This window comes from Pempheris klunzingeri, chromosome 24 (genome assembly GCF_042242105.1).
Source record: "Pempheris klunzingeri isolate RE-2024b chromosome 24, fPemKlu1.hap1, whole genome shotgun sequence".
Classification (NCBI taxonomy): Eukaryota; Metazoa; Chordata; class Actinopteri; order Acropomatiformes; family Pempheridae; genus Pempheris; species Pempheris klunzingeri.
Window position 1 is genome coordinate 11481886 of NC_092035.1, and position 12920 is coordinate 11494805.

The following is a 12920-nucleotide window of genomic DNA, read 5'->3' on the forward strand; positions in this document are numbered from 1 at the left end:
CAAGGTGAATAGAGTACACTTTTAATCAAAAGCTATCACCATGAAACTCCCCCAGTTGGCCACTCACAGTAAGACACAGTATTTTTTGTTTCAAAAGATCTCTGAAATTGTAGGGTTGAATATGCAAACTATGTATTATCTAATTAAATATGCACCAATTTGCATATATTTCCAGAACAAAACTCTGAACTTTGGATAAAACCAGGTTCAAAGTGGTTTCATTTTATTGACGTATGAGAGCCAGAGGTGTGTACAGAGGACACTGTAAACCAGAACATACAATTTTATTCCTAAATGTTTTTAGGAATAAAACGTATAAATCAGGATATGAATGATATAAGAACACATCCCTCAGTAAGAAAAAAAACCTTTAGAATATAAACTGGAACGTTTGATGTATGTAAGTGCTACTGAAGTGGAAATTACTGTCAGTGTGAGAGAAAAACTCTTTTTGATTTAACAGCCCTTAAAGCTATGGAATTAGGTAAAGTGTAGTAAAATAAACACCTGAATGTATATTTCAGACGTTTTCTCTCCGCTCATCTGAAAGAAGACACAACATGGCATGAAAAGATGATGTGTTTGCCTGTAATGTCTGACCTTTGCATCATGATATCAGTGATTTTAGCACTTTTGGACTGCATCATGGTTTTATGTTTTTTATGCTTCCATGTCACACATTGAAATGAAGTCACTTATCTTCACTTACAATGTGACTGCAGTGGTGTGCTGACAGCCTGCTGTGTGTTCCCTGACCTGAGGCCCTGTGGTTACTTATTCATGTGCAGTGTGGAGGAATGCGCTCATCCTTGTGTTGGTGCGTCTCTAAGGTGACGGAGCAGCGGGCGGTGCACTGGCAGCCTGTTGTTTGTGAACCGGAGTTCAGAGATTTAAGCAGAAATCAGAGGTTTTTTCTCGCAGTGTTTTGTTTTTTTCCTGGGTGGGGACATGGAGAGCAGCCTGACACCCACCCCGCACTCGGTGAAGCGCTGGCAGCTCAGAGGGACCGACTTTGATCCGCAGCAGGTCTGCAGCCTGCGGTCCCAGACCTTCAGCAGCTGGACCCCCCTGAACCACAGGAGCAGCAACCTGCAGGTCAGACCAGCTAACAGTGCAGAGCCTCTTCTGACGGCTAATGGAGGAAACTTTTAGTTACATCACATCTATTTCATTGGCAGCCACCAGATGGCAGGATTGACCAGATTATTATTCTGACGAGTGTTGCCAGACTATGATATGAAATAATCCAACCCATCCAACAACTTCTTGTCATTTAAAGATGCATTCTGCTGTATGTCATAAAAGAACCTGTATGTTCCGTGTCACCAGTAACTCTAACATGAGTTATAACATGAGTGAGCTGCAGAGGTAGTTAATTAGTCTGATTAGTTCCTCTACAGTAGGTTATGTGCGTCCAGTCAACTGCGCACGGACAAGAAATCCAAGGTAACTTCATTATTTTCTAATTTAACCTGCATTGCATATCGTTAGTTGTGTACAGAGGTGCTTTGGGCATCAAGGATCAAGTCCCCTAAACCAGGATGAATGCATGCAAGCAGAATTACAGTTTATAGTAGGTACTGTAGCTCTGGATGTCAGTGATTATACACACACACACTCTCTAAGGGCTTGTTTTTATTTATATTCTCTATTGAAAAGGGAGCTCATAAGCAGTTTGTCAAAGGAAATTATTAGTGTGAGAAATCTGTCAGAGCTCTGTGGGTGTTGTCACAATGACAGCTAGTAGAAGGTAGTTCATTCAGAAAGGCTCAGACATCTATTTATGTGTGATAATGATTTAAATATCATGTAAACGCACAACTGCAGTCTTTATCCTAACTTCAGTTGACAGACTATACACTCCTTTATGGTTTCATTCCAGTATTTTCACCCATGGGCCCTCTGTGCTTCTCCCTTGTCTAAATCCCCAGTAAATTCCGCTGCGTATACGAGGAAATGAATGGTGCTTTCCTGGATGGACGACACTGTCGTAAAGAATGCATTTACACTGAGATGAAGCCTTCTGTTTCCCCTTTTAATAACACAAAGAAAACAAAAAGGCAGTGATCCAAAAATGGAGACTTGACCTTTAATGGCCCCAGTAGACCAACAGTCTTACTTTCTCTATTAATTAACTTAATAACTCTCACAGTCCTCATCAGTGTTTTGGAAGCCTGTTCTGTATTTTTTGGCAGAGCAGCCAGACTATCATGCAGCGAGGTGCACTTCATAAAGTTTGCTGGTGTATTTCCACATTTACTCCCAGTTATTTGAGGAGAGGATGACTCTTGTGCTCCACTGGTTTGATCTGTGGACGGACGGACAGAGGAAACGCCTGTTGCACGCTCTGCTCGCACGCTGCACCAAGTCGCAGCTCAAGTAAGGTCTTTTTCCACCCTCTCTTTATTTTGTGCATTTGTTTTTCTCTGTAAGACTTTAAAATGAAAACCTCTGACAATCTGAGCAGGTGCTGCAGGGATCTGCTGAACGAGACGGTTCCTGTGACTCAAGTTGACTTCACGGCGGTGCTGCCTCGGTTCCTGTCCCTGTATGTGATGTCATTTCTGTCCCCTCGTGACCTCTGCACCGCCGCCCAGGTCAGCTGGCACTGGAGGGTCCTAGCTGAGCAGGTGAGAGGCCCACAATAGAGAGAGATTGAAGAATTAGAGGGGATGAGATCAGATCATCCTCAAGTCTGGTCTGCATAAATGAAATCTGTAGTTTTTACCCACTTACAATGAGACTATTTTCTTTGCTCTCTGTCTCTTCTCCTTCCCAGGACTGTCTCTGGGCGGGCCGGTGCATCAGAAGAGGCTGGTTCCTTCCTTACACTCCAGGAGAGAGAGAATTTGGAGCGTGGAAGAACCACTACATCGCTTGCGTGTCCAAGCTGGACTGGCTCACCCCCCGGGAGGCGGCCGAGCAGTACGGGACCCTCAACCAGCAAAGCACGGGGGAGACGGAGGAGGAGGAAGAGAGGAGGAAGGAGAGGAGGATCAGGCAGATGATCAGAGACAAACTAAAGGAGGAAAAGAGTGAGTGGAAAGGAAAGACTTTGAACTATTATCTCAACCCTGTCTTGTCTTTCCTGCTGATCGATATGTGTGATGTTCACAGGCCTCTCTATGAGAACCAGGAGACCCTGGGGCAGCTACACAAAGCCAGAGGGAGCCAGAGGTGGAAGCACCCAAACATGGAGGCCTAGCACTGGAGTAACATTCAGCTCTCGGCCCTCTCTCTCCTGGCCTCCAAGGACTGTTGTGTCTCCCAGCCTCAGTCTTAGCCTGGAGAGAGGAGAGGCCATGTCTGCTTCTCAGAGCCTGCAGAGGGTCCAGGCCTCCAGCTCTAACAGGTGACACTGACTGCTCCAGTGACTCTGTTAACATGCACACAATATTCTGGGTTTTGCACTTATTCTGAAATAGACAGTGATCCTACTAAGCTGTTTACACGGCCAATGAAGAGGAATATGTACACACCACCACGCTGGAGCCACACATGCTTTGCTTCTTTGCATTAAAACAGGATTTTTGCAATTTTCTCCCCCAGTTATTGACTTGTTTGACCATGTGAACTTGAAAAACTCTTTATATTTGTACATATCCAAAAACCTGTTGATGTCCACATCTGTCAAGATGTTTGTCAGGTGTGTCTCTACTCCTGACCTGAAACGTGCATCATAAACTGTGGTAAAAACCCCTGAGACGCATAATCTGGATGTACTGAATACATGTCTAAAGAAGGCTCCTAAAACCTAAATAATACCTGCATGTCCCACATGGAATTAGACATATTGTCATAATCGGATTAATACTAAACTAGTGTGCATATAAACGTAGTCACTGCCATAAGTTACCTGTGTTTTAGGATACGATGCAAATAAGCACATTTCCCAGCTATTTTTATAAAAGGCTTTTTATGCAGTAAAGCTGAGATGTGAATTCTAACCAAACCTCCACCTTAACTTTCAGTGAAAGACCGAACAAAGCCAGTGGAGCGCTGTCCTCCTTCACCCACAGGCCTGCGCTGCCGAGCACAGTCTCTCCCATCCGTCTGCCCCCTCCTGCCCTCTTACTGTTGATCTCCAACAGAATTCCTGCCTATGAGGTGAAAAAAACATAACTAGTCCATCACTGAGTCAGCCCAAATCAACACCTATATTGTACGAGCTGGAGGAGAGCACAGTGGGAAGATAACATATAATATTTCTCCCCGTCTGCTGTTTTCTTTCTCTCTATGTTTAATCTAGCTGGTGCTGAGTGGTGTGAAGGCGGGAGTGATTGTGGTTCTCTACGACCACAGAGGGACTCTCTCAGCTCTGTTAACCCAGGTGGAGAGGGCTATTTCTGGGCAGAGCACTCAGAGGCTGGGCCTTCTTGCTCCAGGAGGAACAGAGGAAATCCATCTTCTTCTCAGTGAGAACTAATAATCCTGTGTGTCCTAATGTGCGGAAACACTGCCAGTGTTAGTTCCAGTCCAACTGTAACCCCCCATGCTAGAAGTTTATCTCAGAGGATACTGTGAATCACATCTGCTAAAACCATTTCATGGCTCATTTTATTTTGATAGTACTTTTTTTTAAAGACCAAGGCTATTCTCGTCCCTTGGCTAAGAGTAGACTAACTGTCATAAATCTGACATTAATCTGATTAATTACCTACAGAGTCACCACACACACATCAGTGAGCCCTGGTTTTAATTTAATGATTCAAGTTATGCTTTTTGCCCACAAAGTCGTCACTTACTGAACCATATTTTACTGGAAAATGTTCTACTGTATATTTTCAGTGTTTAGTTCATGTCGTAAAACATTCACAAGTTTGCCAACTAACCTTTCAAACCCCAATAATTGAAAATAAATAGCTCAAACTGAGACAACAGCTTAAATTTTAGTTTCTGAAAAGTTTTAGGGAACCGTATTTTCTGTTTAGTGATCCACTTTGGTTACATTTGACCCTTCAGACAGTACCCTATCAGAGAGGACTCTTCTGACCCCCGACCATAGAGAATTCTGGGAAAAATTGTGTGGCTGGGTGGCACCAACTGAGGAAGGAGGAGGGATTGACATCTTCTCCCCGCTGGGTGCATCTGGTAGGTAGACACAGACGTTCTTCTCTCTAATCTGTATCTCTGTGCCTGCATAGGTCTCACTAACGTCTTCTTATGCTGTGTCTCGCTCTCCCTCCCGTCCTCAGCGGCAGGAGTGGCTCTCATCCACACTCTCTCTACGCTGACTGGTCTGGAGGTTCGGGCACCAATGGGTTTTGCCACCGGAAGTTTCCAGAACAGTGAGTCACCCATGTACAAGAAAGACTAAGACTGAGAAACTGAAAAATGTTTGTCTAGAGCCCCCAGGTTGTTCACAAAGTAGCTGCTTAAGGTCAGTTTGCTGGAGTATTAAACTGCTTTTGCTGCTACTATGTTAACCAAAAGTTTCAACAAGAAGCGAAATCGAAGTGATTGCATGTTATCTACTACAGTGCCCACCACCAAGTGTGAACTTACAGTTAAACAACATGTTAAAGACACAAGGAAATGTGTTTTTGTGTTTTTCCCAGTCCTGAGCGAGTGGTCTGACGGCAGTGTGTGCACCGGACTCTCGGAGCAGCAGCCAGCAGCCCCGCCGCTGCAGTTTGTGTGCGAGAGTGTGCTGCAGGGCTGGTGCAGACAGGCCCGGTGGATGGAGGAGGCTCTGGGGGAGCTGAGGGGCAGCCTGGGGCCCCAGCTACAGCGGGCCGGCCTCCTGGCCAGGAGCCGAGCTCTGGGTGGGTTTCACCATACGTACAGACGCAGCTGGACCGCTGACAGGTTTCAACAAATGCCTGCATGGCTGTGTCCTGTAAAGTTTTGTTATTATGTGTTATTATATTTATAGGTCATTTTCTGGGGGAGAAAATCTGCCTCGAGGAACTTTGTGTGTCCAAAGATCTAAATGAGGCTCTGACTGAGGGACTCACTGCTCTCACAAGACGGGAAGAGGTGGGGATTACTGTGAAGGTTTTTATAATGCACCCGTCATATCTCTTCAATACGCACTTTCTTTCAATGTTGCTTCTATCAGTAACGGTTAATAACAGGCCGGCAGTCCAAGTGAGTGTTTCTTTATGTCTGCTCTTCCATCTTCAGAGCAGACCTTTGGAGTTTCTTGCCACCTTCCTGACTAGATGGAGTGAGGAGGAGGGTGGAGAGGAGGCTAGTAAAGAGGAAAAGTGGGGAAACAGAGAAGCAGATTTCTCTTTCGCACCGCATAGCTCACAGAAACGCTCCGGTCGTATACCTGCGCTGCCACAGGTGTGTTTGCTTTAAACTCTTCCTTCAGAGAGGACTGAAGGATCACACTTCTTCTCAACTCAACAAGTTTCTTTCTCTCTGTCTGTAGACGGTGTTGGATTGGAGAGGTGCAGTCGCCAGAGAGCTGCACCACAGCGAGTGCATTTATCTGAGGAGGCTAGGCGCCGTGCTCAAGGTACGGATTGATAATTAATAAACCTGGTTGCACTATCACATGCTTAGTTCTGGAAGGGCCATTGCTTCCGGTTCAGTTTCAGGCGACATGGAGTCTAATCAGACTTAGAAATATTTCCACTGAAACTGAATGAATAGTAGATAATGATGTCCAGGGTTGTTCAGCAAGCTATGGGGCATTTGTATTAAACTAGGTATTTGAATCATGGCCCTGCAGCTGCATGGATTATATTCTCCCTTTTTGATTAGAATCATGATATTCAGAGCAACAGCCAACCCAGCAAGTGCTGTGTGTGATTATTTGGTGCAGACAGGATCCGTGTTGATGTCTGAGGGCTGAAGTGACTCTCAGCATTATAAAACCAGAGTGGGGGGGTTTAATCCATAGCTGTCCTTCCTTTGTGCTGAAGGTTTACCAGGAGCCTCTGACAGCAGCTCTGAACTCTAACAGAGCCATCCTCAGCTGCACCGACCTCCACATTGTCCTCAGCCCTGTCAAGCACATACTCGAGCTCAACAGGTATACACACACACACACACACACACACACACACACACACACACACACACACACACACACACACTCACACAGTATTTGTAAGATGCTGTGCTGTTTGTGTCCCTCTGTGTGGACATGGCCTGATAGATGTGTGTGTTTGTTGCAGAGTGTTTCAGGTGGATTTACAGGCCAGGCTGCAGCAGTGGGGTGCAGAGCAGTGCGTCGGAGATGTGTTTGTAAAACTGTGCTCAAAACTCAGAGTCTACACCAATTACCTCAACAACTACACCACTGCACTCCGCACCATCGACAAGGTAAAGCCAAAACCGCGTTTGTGCCTTTATGGAGAGTTTGATCAGGAATATTGTGAGTTTAAGTCTATAAAGTCTGTTTAAGACACATCAGCTTTGTCCTTTTTCATATGTAATCAAACACACAGTACTCCTGGCTAATTAAACTGAATCTATGATTTATTTAAGTTTAATCACAGCCAATTTTAATGTGTTGTGTGTATGTGTGTCAGTGCAGGGAGACAAAGCCTCCGTTTCGAGCTTTCCTGAGAAGAGCAGACAGAACTCTTGCAACACACATGCTGAGGTAACAGCATAGAGGCAGTTATTATCCTTACCTGAGCAAAAAAAAGCTATGGATTAAGTAGCCTTATGGTTGTGTGTGTGTTTGTGAAGCCTGCAGGAGCTGCTGCTGTGTCCACTGTGGAGAATACAGGAGTATGTGACGCTGCTTCAAGCTCTGTCTTTCCACACTCGGCCCGATCACCCCGACCACACTCACCTCTGCTCTGCCCTCAACACTCTGCTTCAGTTCAGAGAATTCATGCAGAAGGTACAATACTCACAGAGAACCTAGTCAGCGAGTTTAAGTGTGGAATCTGTTGCATTTCTGTGTTTAGTGCGCCGGACACACACACGTGTTGTTGTGTTGCAGTTAAAGCGTAACTCGGAGAGAGACGAGCTGTTGGAGGAAACGCAGCAGATGATCCAAGGCTGTCCGGTAAAAACACAGCTCAGTCTCTCTCTTTTAGTTCTTCTCACATCCACTTGCACATTTTTTTTGTTGTTGTAATGACCACGGTGTGTGTCCTGTATGTGTGTGTGTGTGTGTGTGTAGAAGCTCAGTGAAGGAAACAGGCAGCTGATGATAACGCAGGATGCTGCTTTGCTCAGGAGCCCTGATGAACAGATCCCAGACTCACTCAGGTATCAGCACCAACTGTTCCTGCTGATGTCACATGGTCAGAGTGGGGGGGGGGGGTCTGTCAGCTTGGATCTAGAAATCTTCCCCTCACTTGGGAGATGAATAATCAAGCAACCTTTTGAATATTTTACCAACAGCTTTACACTAATTACTAGTTCCATCCCAACTGATTCTACTTTACATTGAGCCTAGTATGCCATATAACAGAAATAGTTTTGTCAGAAAGATTTATGTTTAGATTCAGGATTTGTAGTAATTGCTTTGTGTGTGTGTGTTTGATTAGGACCTTTGAGTATGTGTCCGATGTGGGCCTGTTCCTGTTTAATGACGCTTTGGTGCTGACGCAACGAAATGTGCATCACACACCTTTCACGTTGGCTCACCGGAGCACACACACTTTCCTGGCCTCGGTGGCTCTCTCCTGCCTGGCTGTCAGAGAGATCACACACACGCGCTGTGAGTTTTTCGCCACATAAAGAATGATGACATGATGGTTAAAGCCTGATTTGTCCTGAAAGTGACAGGAATGTGAACGTCTTTCTCTGTAGATGTGCGTCATGCGTTTGTCCTTGAGGGTCCTCGTCGTTCCTGGGTTTGTGCCACGGAAAGAGGTGAAGAGAGAGAGTACTTCCTGTCCGTGCTGCGCTCAGCCGTGAAATCCGCTCTGACCGGACATCAGTGACGACGCCTGGCGATACGCCGGCAAGACAAGAGGAGGTTTGGACACCACTGTTGGCTCTTTTCATGTGGAAACATGTTTAGAAATCCAGGAAATCTTCAAAGGCGATTATTTTTCCACTTTATGATATGATATGAAGGCATATTACTCCTAACAGCGTTTAAATGGTGTTCTGAGTGTCTCATGTCCACCCTAAAAGTATCACCAGAGGTAACTTACAGTCGTAATGATTATTTTCAGAAGTCACTATAAGGGAATGTGGTTATAACTTTAGTCTGTGTATCCAATATTTTATCAGTTTTATCATTTTGCTCAGTCCTGTTTTTATTAGTATTACAGTACATATCAATTTCTCCACATTCACAACTCATAATACACACAATACTTGAACAAAATACTGTCAGATGGCAAAAAGCATTACAACACTCCAGCAGTGCGGCATGATGAATATTGCTCACAACAATCTAGTCGTCATTTCTCACCTGTCGCACTAAACTGGTGGTTTCGCTGCAGTTTTATCGGCTTTTTATGAGTTGTTTTGTGTGCAGTGCGTCGACAGCTGCATCAGTCGCAGTGGATATTAGAAAGTGGCTCATCAGTCGTGTTTGATCCTGACTCATCTTTTGTGCTGAACACTCTGTGTGTGCTTGCTGCTCTTGCTTAACCTTTGTTGGGGTCATAAACAAACCAAGTGCCACATTTGTTCTGGGGCCGACCCTGCTCAGAAACCAGGAGCCCTTCAGACTATATGGTCGGTCTGTATTTCTGACGTTAAAGCCTGTAACATCAGCTATTATATTATATTAGCATCCCTCTTTGGCAATCAGCCCTTTAAATGTCAACACTTGATATAAAATCATAAAAAGTCATCAGTTCATTTCAAGTTTTCAGTCTTTATAAAACTAAATGTCACAATGCAAATGTTCCAACTTCATTTTTTACATTAAATTTGATGCACAACTTGTATTAAGGTGTTTTTTTTTTTATTCAGTATATACAGAATCGTGGTATCAGATTTTTTAATAATCAGATCAGAGACCTCTCTCGTGTTCCTGGTATAAAAAATCTTTATTGATAACCAAAAATAACACAAATGTCACATTTTAGAGATTAATACGATCAAGGAGCTGTGTTACAACACTTATACACTTATGTACATTATTGCCACTTATTTAAAAAATACCCATGTGCTCCATCTCTAGAAATGGATAAATGGCTGTGTGACTGATAAGGATCAATACAAACACTGGCAATACAACGAAACATTCATTTTCTTTCGACAACATAACCACGTAACGTACTTAACGCTCTAGTTTTACTCCTCAGTTTCATTTATTATGATCACAGTGGCATCTTCACACAGATCTGTGACGTTAAATATGAAATGAATGTGGGAGCTACTTTCTAAAATGCTTTGTGTGTTTATTTACAGCTAACAGTGGTAGTGTGTACACATTAAACATATAATGACCTAATCTTCTGTCTTCCGAGCACCACAGATGAGAAATAATAAAACAGCTGGTTTCTTAAAAGATTTAAAAAATAAAAAAGCAGTACTTTTTACCATTTTTTGCAGGTAGTTTTTACTTTATATTTGATATTTTTAGACACATTTCCGCATATCTAAAGTAACTAAGAGGAAGTTTTTACGTGTTGGAGAAATATAATATAACCTTACCTTTTGCCCCAAAAGATTGAAAAGAATATCAAGTATTACAGTCTGCGGTTCACTAGATGGGGGTTGTTGTTGTTGTTGTGTGCTGCAGGCGTGTGTGTGGGCTGCTCTTTCCCAGCGGCTGGAGGAGTCTGTAGCGGCTGACTCCTGCTGTGCAGTCCCAGGGTTGCTGCCGGGCTGTTTGTCCCTTTCTGGGAGCTGAAGCCCTTCGGTTTGGGGATTCTTGTCGGTCCTGGTCGTCGGAATGCTTCTAGAGGTATCTGTGGGAATAAATAGGCAAATGCTGAACTAAACATCTGACAAAAAGTATCAATACTGTAGCATTAAAGGCTGGAAAATGAGGATATACTCATACAGTATATACAATAACACAATGATTTTGAGTGAACTGTTTCTGGTAGCGCAGTCAAGACGTGATGCAATACTGATGACGACCACTAGATGATGTCAGATCATATTTTATGTACTTCAGACTTTACTTGAAGATTCTGTCCCTAAAAGAACTTTTTTTTTTTTTTGGTTTTTGGTGGTCAAAAGAATTATCCCATATAAACAAGATATGAAACAGTATAATATAAAAAAGGAGGTGAAGAGAAGGCTTCTGCCATGGCTGCCACTATGGAAATGCACAACATCCTTCCAGCAATGTTGCATATTGAGTGTTATATGATATACAAAGTTACCTACAATAATTGCTTTTTCTGCTGTTTTGTCCATCGTTCAGTTTGCTTTTTCCAAAGATCAAATTGGATGAATTATAGAGGACATGAAAGTAATTGTTAGTTGCAGCTCCAGAAATGTTTTTGTTTTAATTATTTACCATCTGTGCTGAAACAGCCTGCTAATGGAAGAGATTGCTTTTCTCATTGTTCTCAAATTTAGTCCCAGCTATTCCCATTATTTCTAACACTGTGAGTTTGTTGCTTAGAAACCAGTGTTTGCAGCGCAATCTGCAAACGAGAAAATGAAACACGACGGTTAACATCACATTTCTCAGATTCTTAAACAACTTGCTGCTCTGCTTACTGTGCAATCGCATTTTAATCAGCGTGTTTACATGCGCAGCAGCATGTCTGCCAGCATACTGAGGTACATCACTTGTGGATCAGTCCCTGTACAGTAGAAACCATATCCTGTTTACAGGAACTGTGATAAGATGTTTCCACGATTGCGAGTAAGCTCACAAACAGCCAGTATACTGAACCACATACACTTTGTGTGCTTCTTACAAATGCGTGAGCAGGATGAAGTGATTTTATAAGCATTCCTAATTTGATACTATGATGGATATGAGCAATTATGCAAAGTACTTTGTGCGTGTAACCACACTTGTTGCTGTCATCTAATGCAGCAGTTTCTAGGATGCTCTAAGATGTCATGCTCCTTGTTTTTGTATCTGTATTTCTGTCGTAATATGTCTCAGTCAGCTCGTAGTTTTCTGCTGCACAGACTAAATCTATCTATGGCAATAGTCACCAGGCAGTTCCTCAAAGATATTAAGGGATGTAATTGGCACATAGTTTGATTTTCACAGCTTGGTTCCTCCTTTTCCTCAGCACTTACTTTTACAAAAGGTAATTGCGTTTTGCCGAATGTGCTGACAAGACGCGCCTGTACACTGTTTGAAACAAATGCCATTGATCTGGTCTGCGTTTCTGCAGCCGAGTGACACTGAAGCCTCTCAGTCTTTCCATGAGTCTCATCACACCCACTTACTTTATCCCCAAGCAACACGCTGAACACCAAACCCCTCGCTCGAGAAAAAGCACTTGGATGTGTTTACGTGTGGCTTGAGGTTTTGAGAATTAACAAAAACCTGCAGTGAACTACATCCTTAAATATTCATACGGGGTATAAATTTCAGAATAAATAGAGCCTGTGCTTCAGCAGAGCTAATGGGCCAGAAAATCTGTATGGGCTCCACGTCATGGGAGTGCTGTTGATTTTACATGGAAAGAGGCCTTAATGTGCGGCTTTGTTCTCTCGTATATCAGCAGTGCAGCAGGAGTTCAGCTAAGCACTTCCTCTGCCACAGTACCGGCGCGGCTGTTTCTATGGCAACCAAACACGAGGTTTGTTTTGGTGTGTGAGAGAGAGGCTACTCTCCCAGTGTCTGCCCCCTCACACTCACACACACAGTACGAAGCCTTTTGTTTAGAGAAAGCCCTCATACCACTCTTTATTGTCCTTCCCTGATTTTATTGTGCCCGTAGGTCAAGGTGAGCAACTTCCTCCGCGATTATTATCACTGTGCACTAAAACAAGGAAGTCCGCTCTCGCCTGCAGCGCGATACACAACTTGTCTTTCTGGCATGGAGGGTGGTAATGAGACTTTCTGGGCTGCTCTTGATTCACGTTAGTAGCCGATTGTTTAAACTTGCATCACA

The 12920-nt window shown here is 43.6% G+C and overlaps 2 protein-coding genes across 2 annotated transcripts in view; one reads left to right on the forward strand and one right to left on the reverse strand.

The window, feature by feature from the left end:
- Window positions 1-948: 948 nt before the first annotated feature.
- Window positions 949-8862, forward strand: LOC139223848 (epithelial cell-transforming sequence 2 oncogene-like). Its single transcript, XM_070855853.1, has 21 exons — window positions 949-1095; window positions 2267-2379; window positions 2468-2630; window positions 2780-3035; window positions 3118-3352; window positions 4020-4107; window positions 4250-4415; window positions 4963-5091; window positions 5196-5288; window positions 5559-5765; window positions 5876-5979; window positions 6127-6291; window positions 6380-6466; window positions 6876-6985; window positions 7131-7278; window positions 7488-7561; window positions 7651-7807; window positions 7910-7975; window positions 8093-8181; window positions 8463-8635; window positions 8728-8862. Exons 1-21 carry the CDS (start codon window positions 949-951, stop codon window positions 8859-8861), a joined length of 2904 nt encoding a protein of 967 aa, XP_070711954.1. The 3' UTR covers window position 8862.
- Window positions 8863-10505: 1643 nt separating this feature from the next.
- Window positions 10506-12920, reverse strand: part of filip1l (filamin A interacting protein 1-like) — a 62628-nt gene continuing 60213 nt past the window's right edge. Inside the window, exon 6 of the mRNA XM_070855692.1 lies at window positions 10506-10793. Coding sequence (XP_070711793.1) covers window positions 10572-10793 — 222 coding nt within the window. The 3' untranslated portion in view covers window positions 10506-10571. The remainder of the gene's footprint in view (window positions 10794-12920) is intronic.

What these genes read in the sequence shown, in the direction of transcription:
- LOC139223848 (XM_070855853.1), top strand. Translation starts at nt 949, where the DNA reads ATGGAGAGCAGCCTGACACCCACCCCGCACTCGGTGAAGCGCTGGCAG. An exon ending in GTATACCTGCGCTGCCACAG is followed by an intron (nt 6,292 to 6,379) that starts GTGTGTTTGCTT and finishes CTCTGTCTGTAG; the next exon opens with ACGGTGTTGGATTGGAGAGG. An exon ending in CACATACTCGAGCTCAACAG is followed by an intron (nt 6,986 to 7,130) that starts GTATACACACAC and finishes TGTTTGTTGCAG; the next exon opens with AGTGTTTCAGGTGGATTTAC.